We start from the raw sequence: 14,935 nt of genomic DNA on the forward strand, positions 1-14,935 counted from the left end.
TGTTTTCGAATTGTGATTTACCCGCGCTGCATCGCGCGGGTACACCACTAGTATATATATATACACACACACACAATCGAAATCTTATGGAAGAAGAAAGTTTTAAAGATTTTAATTATTTCGGGTCTCCGTCGTCATCCAATTCACACCTTATGCTTCAATTCTTACTATAAATAGACATATACATTTTATTTTATAGAAGACATACAAAAATATCAAAAATAAATTTGAAGAGTTACATTCAGTTTAGGGTGATAAATCAAATATTGCACTTAAGCAAATAAAATGAGTGTTATGAGATTTACAGAGATAAATATGTGTTATATAGATGTTTTTATGCATGATGAATATTTTGAAATGGTATTTTGGCAAGTCTACCTTGTTTTAGATAAGTTTATGTTTATAATGCATTTTATGAGAATGACGTATATTTTACATGTGACGTATGAAAAGTTTTGTGCATGTGAAAGTATGTCATGTTAAATGCCCGACGGGCTATACGAAAGGAGGACATCTTGCAAACTAACCCAGAGGGAAGATCCTTTGCGAAATCGTAGGGATCTAGGATCATGTTTAGAATGTTTGGCATACATATATGAGATCTTGCACTAAAAGATGATGTTTTTACAAAAGTCATTTTATGTATAGGTGTTGTTATGCGTGATTATGAGAAATGTATTGACGTTATCATTCACCAAAATGATATATTTATGAAAGATGATTTCTTCATAAACCATAATTGCTCACTAAACTTAAAGCTTGTGCATTCCAGGTAAGATTAGAGTAAGACATGAAGTTTATGATGTTATGGTATTTCATAAACTATAGTTATATTTCTATTAATAACCATTATATGTGTTCGGCTATTGAACTATTGTAAGAATGCTTCCACAAATGTAAAGTTTATGATGCTATTGTCTCGAACTAATGTAAGTATGAAATACTTATAAGAACTTTTGAGTTCACATACAAGTAAGAAATGAAAGATAGTTGGTGACGACACCTGAGGTTACGAAAATGCGGTATGACAACACATGCCAACTACTAGAATCCAATTCAATCTAATGGATAACCAATACTATATCTAACTGTAACACCCGTGTTTTTTCGGTTAATCATTTAAGAGGGTAGATTTGTTTTAGCAAGTCAGTCAATGTCCAGCTATTACTGAATGTTCGTGGCTGTTGAATCAAGAGTCATGGTAGATTTGAGATGAAGAAAAGTTGTGTTAGAGGTCATTTGAGGCATTAAGAGACCTCTAATGTAAGTTCGATCACTGGAGAGGTTACAAATCAGTTGTGCCAAGCTACTTGTCAAATGAATTAAAGTCACTTCAAACTAGCGCCAGGAATTTTGGGTTGCGGCTAGTTTCAACGCTAGTTTAAACCAGTGGTAAAACTAGCGCTAGACACTGAAATTCTCAAGCTAGTTTCCACGCTAGTTTAAACTAGCGGTGAAATTATCGTGGAGGCCCGACCTACACAAAAAGACCGAAAAACGAGGTTTTCCTCATTTTAGCCGTAACTTCTGCATTTCTACTACGTTTAGGGCGATTATTTTTGCCATGGATTCGGTTTTTTGAGATCTTCAAGATGGGAACAATGATTATTAATTATTCCTTGATAATTTTGGAGTTCATATAAGTTGAAGGTAAGATCACATATTTGTCCTTTGAACCTAGGGGTTGGTCCTTTTGCACTAACAACTCTCATTCTATCTTGGGTTCTCTTTTTTGTATGTTTTGGAACAAAAGAAAGTGTTATTGAGAGATTTTCACCATGTATTTGGAGTTGTAGTTTGAGGATTTCATCTCTTCACTAAAAGGAAGGTCAAGATTAGGGTAAAACTTACATTTACCCTAAATCTAGCAAGGTGAGTTCAAGTTGGTTTGTGAAAACTATGTACATACCAAAAATATCCATTTTGAACTATTAACTTGTTTTACTTGCTACTTATCAATTGTGTGGGTTATTTGGTGAATTTTTCATATTTGGTATATTTGATTTAATAAATCATGTTATAACACTCTTGTTTCGTTAATTTGTACAAGTTGCTTTAAGTGAACTTTGGATAGGATTGTGCATTAATATATTTGTATCATATGCTTAACCAACTTGTACCCTACACTAGTTTTGTGACAAAAGGCCATACAAGGGGTCACACATGTACAAAATAAAATTGAACTTAACTTAAAATGTTAGGTTTATACCTAATAGGGCATAAAATTGAGAATCTAGACTTGAAGGGTTAAAATTGTCAAATGGTTAAACTTTATATATATATATATATATATACATACACACACACACACATATATATATATATATATATATATAAAGGAAAACCATATATTAAAATCAAAACATCATCTCCTTCATTCTCTCACCGTCATGTTCTCTCTCTCTCTCTCTAAACTCTATATTCTCTCTAAAAATTCTCCTAATTTACTAAGGAATTGAGGTAACAAACATATATATGGAATCCACTTTTCAAACCCCTCTTAGGTATAAATTTATTTCGTTTTTCTTAGGATGTTTATATTAGGATTTTTAAAGTCGATTTATGATGGTGTATATAATTAGTATACGAATTGGTGTACAAAATTTGGTTATCTTATATGTTTTTGCATGCTTTGGTTAACTAAAATTCATGTGGAAATTAAAGTGGTAAATTATGGATTTAATATGGTTGAATTGGGTGTATAAGATTAACTGCACACTAAGTGTTCGGTTAAATATCTAAAAGAGCAAAATTGTATGATCAAGCTTAGGATAATAATCATTAAGTTTCTTTGTAGTGTTTAGTATGTTATGGTATGTTTAGAACATTTAAATATTGCAAATCATTGAAGTTGAGATCATAAAAGTGAGTCGGGAGAAAATGTGGAAATCGGAATCACAGTTGCAAGTCTAGTAGTTTAACAGTGCATAACTCTCAAACCATAAGTCAAAATAAGTTCATATTTTGCAGGTAGAGAGCCCTTACTAGGGATGGTGATTTACCCCGACCCGGTGGGGAACCTGGTTCACCCAATCCGAACAGGAAAGGGATTCCCCTCTAAAATCCGGTAGAGGCAAACCGAGGTTGGGGCCGGGGTCGGGTATTGTATCCTCGACCAGCCCCGTACCCGATATATTAACTAGTTGTGTACCCACGCAATGCGGCAGGAGCCATGAATTTTAACGATTTTAAAGTTTCGCTGGTTTTATAAGACAAGATTTAACGATGATATAGGTTACACTTGATCTTTACATATTAATACAATTTGAATAAATAAGAGTTATGGTTCTAATTACAGACTATCGATGAAAAAAATTGTATGACAATTTAAAATCCAATATATTTAAAATTCAACATATTTAAACGACTCCACAAATGTGTTCGATTTACACCAAGAGCAAAGATCTAAAAAACTTGAGTTTTAAGATAAACACTCAAAACCAATAAAGAAAACTACAAATTTGACAGATCATAAGCTATGAAAAGACCAAAAAATATGGGTTTTAGAATGAAATTTCAACTGCTTACCCTCTTTCTTGTCCTGAAGCTCATATTAAGGTTGAATTAATACATGTGTATATATATATATATTTCAAAAAAACCCAAGAACATATTATACAGTGCAATTTGAACAGCCTAATCCCAAAATGTATAGCATATATATAAATAAATAACTATAAAAGTATAAATCGTAAACATTAAAAATATGTTTTCACAATATATATAATATATAATAATATAATTAAGTCAAAAAYTATTCAATATTGGACTCATTTCGAAGGTATTAACGAGACGATTATAATAGTGTAACTTGTTAAAATAAAAATGTATTTTTTAAACATGTTTTATTTGATATACGATTATGTATGTTAATTTGATAAAWGTTTAAAATGAAACATTTAAAAGTAAATGACGTAAAGTAATTAATTAACTAATTATAGGGATATAAAATGTAAATTTAAAATTATAATTTAGAAAAAAAAATCCTTTGAATGTGAGAGGTAAATGTATGTGAGGAGGTGAGTGTATGTGAGGAGAGGAAGAGGTGAAAAAGTGAAAAAGTGAAAAAGTGAAAAAGTGAAAAGGGTCTCTTGGTCATTTAGAATTTTAAGACTTTAAGACTTTTGATAAATTTGCTTAATAAGATAGTATAGATAGTATTTGACTATTTGGGTTTGGGATTTAGACTTCACTTAAGCCCTGGACTTGGACCATACGACCTGCTGCAGTCTTGGACTTTAACCAATCTGTAACTATTGGACTTGAACTTCATCGTATGAGGCATAACCGCATAATCTCTCGACCCTCGTCAATTGTCATAGTCACTCATCATCGTCAATCGTCTCGTCTCAGTCAGTCAGCCTCTCAGGACTCAGCGTCTCGCTGTCTCTGCCATCGTCAATTAGTATCGTTGATTATTAGAGCCATCGAGGTCAGGAGCTTAAACTTAATTGGCATTTTTTTTTATTTTTCTATTTGTCTGTGGATAATTAGGGCATGATAAAAGAGAGGACTACACAAAATATGGTTGTAGCAATCGCAGTCCCAAATAGAGACACATTACACACATTGCATAAACATCAATTCATCAATTAGAGATAAGGACAAAGCAGGGATGGGCTGGGGTTTATCATCCCTCGTCTCTTGTTCTCCTACCATGTCCCCGTCGAAGACTGGGAATCCCCAACCCTAATCAGGGAAATGAACCAAAATATATGAGCACCATATTATTATTAGAAAGTATAATGTAACAAGGTAAAATGGATCTCTTTATCATCACTCATAAAAATTCACTTTGTTAGCTACTTCATTATATATCTATTTTAGTATCTCGAACATGAAATATACAAAAATGACCAAGGAATATTTACACTATGGTTCATACTTGATGGTTTGAGTTTGCCTCACCCATGACCCACATATAACTATTGAAAGTTGAATCTATAGATGCAAATGGCTTGTGAATTGGTGATCAAAGAGCTTTATATGACCGCCGTTACAAAGAATTTGAAGACCCCAACACATACTTTCCTAGTTTGACTATAGGATAAGTACGTCTAGCCACAACTATCAGAATCGTCTCATAAACCCCATATCGGATAGTCCTACCTAAGGAGACAAAAAGGATTTTATATGAGATAGGATGGTATTATTATAACATATATACAGTTATAATTAAATTGAATAAAGTTCACAATCTACACACATATAAAGTGTAGACATGATACAACATAGTATTGAAAGTGAAACATTGAGAAACAAAGTGAAACATTCAATCATATATGATGTGATGAGTGTGGCTATTGTTCTAGATCCTAGGTATAAGTTAAAGTTAATCAATTATTTCTTCCCAAGGATTTATGGTGTGGACTCAAAAGATAAGGTTATGAGGATAAGTACTCAATATAATGATTTATTTGAGGAGTACAAAAGAAACATGATCACAATAAAAAGAAAGGACAAAGTGGCATTACTGTCTCAAGTAGGGGAAATATTATTCAAACAAGGCCTCGTAGCAATTGGATTTTGAGAATCTGATCTCTGATGATGACATGTTTGAAACGAACGAGTTGAATGATTATTTATCAGAGAAATTGTTACTGCATGATGAAGGATTTGATATATTAATGTGGTGGAAGTGCAATGGTGCTAAGTTTTCTATCATGTGGAGGATTGCGAGAGATGTGTTGGACATTCCTATTTCTACAGTAGCTTCAGGATTGGCTTTTAGCATGAGCAAAAACAAGATAACGAAACAACGAAGTCGACTAAAATCGCAAACAGTTGGAGCATTGATGTGCAGCCAAAGTTTGTTAAGGAAAGAAATAGAAGGTAATAATTATATAAATTGTTTATTATAATAATTATATAATTTGTTATATACAATTTTTCTGACTTGTATTATTTTATTTCAGATAAAAAAACACGGAGAATCAAAAGGATTTGATCAAACGGTTGCATAAGAGAGGGATGTTGATTGTTGAGTGACTAGATGACTAGAATTATGTGTTGCTTGGAAGAAACCTGTTTTGAATATTGATGTATCTTGTTAAGTTTGCATGCTTGTATGATGTTTGGAAGAAAAAAAACATGTTTTGATATAGTGTTGTTTTATGTTTCTTTAAGTTTCATTCTTTAAGTTTGTATCTTGTTAATTTTGCATTCTCCAAGCAGAAACAGGAACAGTCGAACAGGGGAGAAAACGGGGTCTGTACTGGGTCGGGGAACGGGGATTGACACGGGCTTGACCGTAATTTGATCGGGAATGGGATGTTAATATCTCTACCCATCGGGACCAGGGTTGTGACTATAAACCGGGGTCAAGGTCGAGGATTACAAAACTCACCCCATCCCCACGATATTGCCATTCCTAGCCCTTATTGTATATTACACTTTTTATGAAGGGTTTAAACCCAGTGTGACTCTAAGTGACTCAAAACAGTGAGCTTTTAGGGTTGTTCACTGTTTACTTGGGATCATAGTTGTTGTTTTGTAAAATTCATATAAAATAGATGGATGATTCAAATGAGATGATTTCAAAACTAATAGACTCATAAGAGTTCATACTACAACTTTCATTCAGATGATAGAATTTGGTTGGGTTTCTAAGTAGGGTAAAAATGCTTAAAAAGAAGAAGGACGGAAGTTGTTGGATCGAAAGTACATAAGGCTAAGTGTTACGTTTGAGTTCTCAATTCATATCTGGTTGTCCTTCTTGAAGTCTACGTTGTTTAAGTACATTAAAACCTAAGTAACTTTATTAGAATAATTATGTTATGGTTTTTATGTCTTGCAAATAATAATCCGTTTATGCATTCGTTAGGCACATGGACAGGTCAAATTTTATTGTGAATTTCGTTTGATCGTGTGTTAATTATCAAATTTGATTAAGGTACGGATTTCATACCTCACTTGACACGCGGATAGCGATTTGCGTAAGGCTTTTTAATCCGAATAACTTATGATAAATTTCGAATATATTGGTTCCAAATTCTCATTCTATTTAGCTTTTATTTCTTTTGAACTATGACTTCAATTCTGATTTGGAACATGGATTACTTGATTACTTAACTGGTGAATTCGTATCTATTGTGAACCTTTTTCTATAGACTTAATATTGGGGGCACCAGTATTGAGATGTTTCCATGGTGGCTAAAACGATCATGGCGTTCTCACTTATATAGTCCTTAAAGGTGGACTTGATTATGTAGCGGTCAAATAGAGGGTGTATGGATCAATTTTATATCGGATAATAAAATGTGGTCGTGGTTAATTCCACGGAGAGGATTGTTGTGTTGTGCTCGCACCCCTTTCCTCAGTCATGCCGAAGGACTGATCATCATTTAGGAACAACGTGTCCTCGTGATACAGTTTGGTCTTCGGACCCTTGACATGTCTTCAGGACATTTTGACTTTCTTTTGGATCATCACTTAACATTATAAATTGGTTTTGAACTTGTTATCTCATATTCATTGTTTAATTATTATTGTCCGTTCACTAAGCATTAAGCTCAACCAATATTTTTTTTGTCCTCGGCGGGTACATGACTTAGTAGGGATTTTGTGGGATGAGAGTTGCGGAGATGACAATACTGAAGATAACCCATTAGGACATATTTTTGTTAATACACATTCTCCCTAAAAATCAATAGGTAAGGACCCTTGAAAATGCAAGGCTCGAACCACGTTTAGAACATGATGTTTTCTTTCGACCCTTCCGTTTTGTTGAGGTGTAGCAATATATGAGGTGTGAAAAACAATTCCACTGTCCAAAAAAAATGTCTGAGACAAGTAAATTCCATCCCGTTTTCACTTCGTTCGTCTTTACTTGATTACCGAATGGTCGTTCAACGAGGGCAAAAAACATTTTAAGAACATGAGTGACCTTTTCTTGTCGACCAACAGATAAATCCATACGGCAGTTGAAAAATTGTCAACAGTAGTTAATAAATATAAAGCACCACTAAAAGAGACAGTTTTATACGTTCCCTACAAATCACAATGAACGAGTTCAAAATTTTCTTTAGCATTATTTTCACTAGCAGGGAATTTATCTATAGTTTGCTTAGCCCTATGACAAACATCCCAACTTTTGTTTAAATTAGTATTATGCTCTGTAACACTAATTTCAGGAAGTAACTTGGTTATCTACAGAGATGGATGACCAAGTCGCTTGTGCCAGAGATCAAAAGACGCCATTCCACTTATTGCCAATGCTTGATTCTGCGACACACCCGGAAAAAGCAAAGTCCACCTCGTCTTTCACCCACTCCAATCAACATCCTCAAACTGCAGTCCCGTATAGTACATAAACCATTAGTGATTTAAATAAAGCATTTGTGATAATTAATTAGCTGCATTATGGAAATCAATTTGCAGTCAAGGCTAGGAACAAATAGAACATTTTTGAAGTGAAAGTTTTGGTCAAGAATAACAGTTCACTAGTCATCGGCATCTGTTGTGACTAATTGCCTAGGAAGGATATCGTGCTTGAGAGCCTATTTTATGACTACTTGGGATGTAGAGAGCCTACGTTATGACTAACTATGATGTAGTGCCTGAGAGACTACGTTATGACTAACTGTGATGTAGTGCCTAAAAGCCTACCATACGATTACTTATTTAAAAAAAACGTTTTATATTAATTGAGTTTATTGCATTGTTGCATTGACAGGGAGTTCATCACTAGACTGTATGGTCTAATCCTCATTTTGATTTAAAAAATATGCATTTCAGGGCAACAATGTTTAGATGATAAAGGAAAAGGAAATATGTGGAAGTATCTTTTCAGATTTTCCACATGGGAAGCCTATCGAGGAGTTTTATGAAGTCTGATTTTGATCTTCTTATTATGTGGATCTTTTTACGTATGAAGATCCTTAGAGCAAAAAGATGGTGTGACTTTAATATATTTATACAGTTTGGTAGAAAGGGACCCTATCTGTATCCCTAATTTGATTTATTTTGTAAAAATTCCGTACTATATGTTATTTGGAATTGCGAGTTCTCGTAAATCTACATTGTTATATTCATTTCTTGATTTGCTATATATATTAATTGATGTTTTAATGTTCCATTTGAGAAACCAAAACTTTATGAAAATGTAAATCAACTAATATTCTTCAATGTTTGTTTTCTTGACTTTTAATGATTTTGAATCAGGTTAAAGCTAAACTAATTTCCTTTTGTAAATTTCTTTTTTTTTTCTTTATACAACTTAAAAGTTTCAACATTGAAAGTTTGTTACAGTTTATGAGATCTATACCATTGTCAATAATGTTACTGGAGATGGTCGATTTAGAAAATGAAGCAGGTGAATCATCGTACATAATAAAAGTGAAAAAACTGAAGGTGTCTGACAATGCTATGTAATCGTGTTCAAGTAGCCCCTACATCAATGCAAATTTTAACCAGGACTGCTACAACAGTAAATTCAAAGAGATTGATGAAAGAAAAAAAATATTACGAAATAGGATATTAAAATAATTACTGATATTTATTATTTGAATTAGATTTTAAAAGCTTCTATGTATTTTTTTTATAACAAGATAATAATATTTATAAACACTTTAATCAAGTGTTATTATATTTTTTTTAGTACGAAGATTACAATTTTAGAAAAGATTATATATTTGGTTTTTTAATATAAAGATTTACATTCTTAATAATAATATAAATATTTTATAATACAATTTTGTTAAGTAATTATTGATATATTTTAAATCTATCTATTTATATTTTCTTTTTATCTACTGTGATTTTGTTTATTTTAAGGGACTGTTTACCAAACATTTACCCGGTAAGTGCTTAGCGGTAAATCTAACACTACCATTTATTTACCGGGTAAGATTTTAGTCCACCAAAACGGTATCGTACACAACAATTTACCTCGTAAGCGCTTACCATGATAAGAGTCATCGTCATCACTTACCGAGTAAGATTATTGGTCTTTGTCTCGCTCTTACTAGGTAAGATTTTTGGCCTTACCATATTCATCCGGTAAGGTAATGTAACTTGATGTTCACTTACCCGAGTAAACGTTTGGTAAACAACCCCTAAATCTTTCATTATGTTGGTAAATTTTGACCTGGTATCTATTTTTATGTTATTTTTTGTATTAGAGTTATTTTAAATGGCTTCATTATATGTTATATATAAATATTTAAAGTAGAGAATAGTACAATAAAAACCAATGGACTTTCTTGTTTGGAATGATTAAGTCCTTAGACTTTTTTTTGGAACAAATAAGTCCTTGGATATTTCAAAACATGTTAAATAAGTCCTTGGACAATTTTTTGGAACAAATAAGTCCTTGGACATTCCAAAACATGTTAAATAAGTCCTTGGACAATTTTTTGGAACAAATAAGTCCTTGGACATTCCAAAATATGTTAAATAAGTCATTGGACAATTTTTGGAACAAATAAGTCATTGGACATTCCAAAAAATGTTAAATAACTTATTGGACAATTTTTGGAACAAATAAGTCCTTGAACAATCCAAAACATGTTAAATAACTTCTTGAACTTTTATAAAACATGTTGGATACATTGTTATGACTTGTACAACTAGTTAAAGTGGTAAAATAGTGAAAAAAAATCCGGAAAAAAACCCAATGAACATTCATATTTTGAACGATTAAGCCCCTAAATATTTTTGAACCAAAAAGTATTTAAATCTATAAAATTAAACAAATATAACAAAAAAGTACTTACATTTACAAAAAAATAATTACATTTAAAAAAGATTTTTGATAAAGTTTATTTTAATTAAAATTAAAATATATTCTGTCAGTGATTTTTCAAACAAAAAAAAATAATTATTATTAAATTTATTTTAATTAAAAATATATATATCATGTATGTGATTTTTTAAATTAAATTTTTTTTTAAAAGATTACTGGTGAAATTTATTTTAATTAAAAATAATATATTTTATAATTTTTTTTATTTTTTTAGTTTAAAAAATCACTGACAAAATATATTTCCGGATTTTTTTCACTATTTTACCACTTTATCGTTCAAAATATGAATGTTCATTGGGGTTTTTTCCCCATTTTTTTCACTATTTTACCACTTTAACTAGTTGTACAAGTCATAAGAATGTATCCAACATGTTTTATAAAAGTTCAAGAAGTTATTTAACATGTTTTGGATTGTTCAAGGACTTATTTGTTCCAAAAATTGTCCAAGAAGTTATTTAACATTTTTTGGAATGTCCAAGGACTTATTTGTTCCAAAAATTGTCCAAGGACTTATTTAACATATTTTGGAATGTCCAAGGACTTATTTGTTCCAAAAAATTGTCCAAAGACTTATTTAACATGTTTTGGAATGTCCAAGGACTTATTTGTTCCAAAAAATTGTCCAAAGACTTATTTAACATGTTTTAGAATGTCCAAGGACTTATTTATTCCAAAAAAAAGTTCAAGAACTTAATCATTCCAAATAAGAAAGTCCATTGATTTTTATTGTATTTTTCCCTTTAAAGTATGGTTGTTGTTATAATTTTTACCAGACATTCAAAATATTTCATGACTCTATTAATTAAATAGATAATATAAATTTTGATCACTGTGCAGCAAGCACGATAACATCAAACACTAATATGACTAAAAATTTCTCATTGAACCAATTTTTGGTTCTTATTTTAATACTAGAAGTGTACCTATTCTATATTTCTATATCTTGATTTTAATGTTTCGTTTTAATATTTATCTCTGGTCGATGTTATAATACGATTTATGTGGTTTTGAGAAAGCGATAATGCTATTATTTTTTATTAAAATATAAATTTGAAGATGTAATAAAATTTTGACAAAATTATATCGATATTAGTATCAAATTAACTATTTAAAAGTTGTCGGTTTTTTTAGTAATTTCTTTAATTTATTTATTTTATTATAATTTACTTTACATTTAATTGCGAAGTAATTAATTTTGGTTTAATAATATAATTTTTTATAAGAATAATAATTGAGTATTCTATTAGAACTCAAAGATTATCCTAAATATATTTTAGATAAATCGAATATTTTGTCTAGATCTTTCAAGACAACTCTTTGAATACTTCATAATGTTCAAATATTTGGGGTCGTTTATGAAACGTTAATCGGGTAACTTATCATACCAGATGAGCATGACAATGATCGAGAATCTTACTTGGTGAGTAAGGGTGGTGCCTCTTACCCGATTAGTGCTTCTCCAGTAAGAGAAGCTTACCAACAATTTTATTATGTCATTTTGATGGTGAAGAATTTTACCCGCTAAGGTAAGTGATGGTGATAATTCATACCAGGTAAGTGTTTACGCAGATAATGTTAGTAATGGCCCTTACTATTCTCTCTTAATCTGTAAAAGAAATCAGAGGTAGACGTAGAAATTTTTTTCATGTAGTGGCTATAAAAACGAAAATAATATTTTTTTCATGCACCATTTGACTATAAAAAAAGAAAGTATAGATATTTTTTTTCACAAAATAGTCACCGGTTTGATAGTTAATTCTGTATTTTTGTATGTAGGGTCTTGTGTTTGAGTCTTTTATCCCAAAATGTTTTTGGAAAAATAACAGAAGCTAAAACCTAAGAAATGATACAAATGAGATTCAAACCCACACTTGGAAACCGAGAAAAGACCGTGCAAACCAACTGCACCAAAAGAAATTTATATTATCATTGTAGTTTTCAAGTAATATATAGTTGCACCCAACAAAATAATACGACACTTTTCACAGTCCTAAAACCTTTTACAAACAAACAACAATTTATCTTAATTCATACCGACAGCTTAATCACTACACTTGTCTTGATCCGTTACCAATAGTTTTTGCAAGAACACATACCGTTTTTAAAGCAATGAAAGCGGCTGCGATCCCTTACAACGATCTCCCTATCAACAATCTCCGATATGATCTTCAAAGCCTCGTGGCAATCTTCACAAACCCGAAGATTCTTCATGATCCTAATCGGAGTTCCATCCGCAGTATTGATCAAACCAAACACGACCGCTAGCTTTTCACTATGCCGAAATAGAAATCTAACTTTCTCACTCTCTTCTACATCAAGAAGAACAACAGAAGTATCTGGGACATACCCTCTTAACTTCATTTCCTGCAATAACTTTTCCCATCTTTGATGTATTTCTTTATTTTGATCGTGAGCCTCGTCTCCGGCCACAAACTCGTGGGTTACCCCATCTATCGTGATTGAACTCGACCCTGGGGTCTTCTTCACCCCTTTCTCTCTCATCAGCTTTCTCACTCTAGCCGCATCTTCCCACCTCTTAGCTTCGGCGTAAATGTTGGATAACACGACATAATATCCATCGTTAAGTGGATCGAGTTCAAGAAGGTGTTCAATGGCTTCTTCTGCCATTTCAATGTTCTTGTGAACCCTGCAACCACCAAGAAAAGCTCCCCACACCACCCCATTTGGCTTAATTGGCATATTCGTTATGAATTCACGGGCTTTTTTAAGTAAGCCAGCCCGACTCAAAAGATCAACCATACAACCATAATGTTCTATTCTCGGAACTATCCCATAATCTTTAGTCATACTGGCGAAAAACCGTTGACCCTCTTTTACCATCCCCATATGGCTGCAAGCATGTAAAAGTCCGATAAAAGTTACCCCATTAGGCTTTATTCGCAAATGAATCATCTCTTGAAACAAATTCAAAGCTTCTTCACCATTTCCGTTGATGGCTAACCCTTGAATCATGGCTGACCATGAAACAATCGTTCGTTGCTCCATTTCATTGAAAACGCTGCGAGCTGAATCTAGACATCCACATTTGATGTACATATCGATCAAAGTGTTGGAAATACGAATGTTTGTTCTAAATCCGCTTTCATTTGAAAAATCATGAATCCTCCTTCCTAGATCAAGGGCGCCGATATCTGCACACGCTGCAAGAACGGCCACCACGGTAACCTCATTTGGATGTAACTTCTGCTCTTCCATCTGAGTAAAAAGATCAATTGCGGCCTTCGGTTTCCCACACTGAACAAAACCCATGATCATAGATGTCCATGACCTCACGTTTCTCTCAGGCATGTTATCAAACAGTTCATAGGCGTCGTCCACCTTTCCTTTTTTCACCAACTGTGTAATCATGATGTTCCATGTAACAATATCTCGTTGAGACATTTTATCAAACAGTTGGAGGGCATCAGAGGTCTCCCCAGAAACTGCATACAAATGAACCATACTATTCTGCAAAAACAAATTCGATTGTAACCCAAGTTTCTCAATGAACCCATGAACGATCCTGCCGTCAAAACCATCCGATATTTTCGTACAAGCTTTAAGAAGGAAGGAAAAAGTAAAAGCATCTAAACAAACATCATACTCGCATAACCGACAAAATAACCGAATCGCATCAATTGGCCGATCACTTTCGGCAAAATCTTTCAAACAAGAATTCCATACAACATTCTCTGGTTTGCCGGATATCTGAATGAGTTTTCTGGCGTAGGGGAAGCTGGGAGTGAAGGCGCAGACGGAGGCAACAAGAGAAAGTGAGAGGAGAGAGGGAGAGGTGTTGGTTTTGATAATGTGGGCATGAATTTGTTTGAGCTCAAATGGCGTTTTGAAACTGTAAAGATCATTTCCAAGGGTTTCTGATGTAGGTTTTAGAGCAGCATTCGATTTGTGAGTTTCAGGAACAGGTAATGAAGATAAAGAAAGTAAGGATTGAGACATTTGAGCTTCTGGTGGTGGTTGCAGGCTGGTGGTGGTTTTAGAATTTATAAGTTATCCAAATCCAAGAGTGATGATATCATATTCGGTTCGCTCAAAAACCCGATCAATCATCTCAACGTAATCCAGCCAAATTCAACGTGAAATAATTCAATTTCAAGTAACATAATGTTTAATCAAGTTGTACAATTTTTAGATTATAGGTATTAGGTTGAAATTAAGTTACGGTCATTTGAA

At 32.7% G+C, this 14,935-nt stretch overlaps 1 protein-coding gene across 2 annotated transcripts; it reads right to left on the bottom strand.

Annotated features, from left to right (window-relative positions):
- Positions 1 to 12,657: 12,657 nt before the first annotated feature.
- Positions 12,658 to 14,711, bottom strand: LOC112513236 (pentatricopeptide repeat-containing protein At5g66520-like). Of its 2 annotated transcripts, XM_025119442.1 has the most exons (2): positions 14,349 to 14,711; positions 12,658 to 14,267 (listed from the first exon to the last, which is right to left on the bottom strand). In XM_025119442.1, exons 1-2 carry the CDS (start codon positions 14,699 to 14,701, stop codon positions 12,812 to 12,814), a joined length of 1,809 nt encoding a protein of 602 aa, XP_024975210.1. In that variant the 5' UTR covers positions 14,702 to 14,711; the 3' UTR covers positions 12,658 to 12,811. The 2 variants fall into 2 exon arrangements, with proteins under 2 accessions (XP_024975210.1, XP_024975209.1); XM_025119441.1 differs by having other exon boundaries at positions 12,658 to 14,711.
- Between the last annotated feature and the right edge of the window lie 224 nt (positions 14,712 to 14,935).

This window comes from Cynara cardunculus (assembly GCF_001531365.2).
Source record: "Cynara cardunculus var. scolymus isolate 2C chromosome LG 5, CcrdV1, whole genome shotgun sequence".
In the NCBI taxonomy this organism is placed as follows: domain Eukaryota; kingdom Viridiplantae; phylum Streptophyta; class Magnoliopsida; order Asterales; family Asteraceae; genus Cynara; species Cynara cardunculus.

Bases quoted from the DNA above. Each gene is read 5' to 3' on its own strand.
- LOC112513236 (XM_025119441.1), bottom strand. From the start codon at position 14,701: ATGTCTCAATCCTTACTTTCTTTATCTTCATTACCTGTTCCTGAAACT.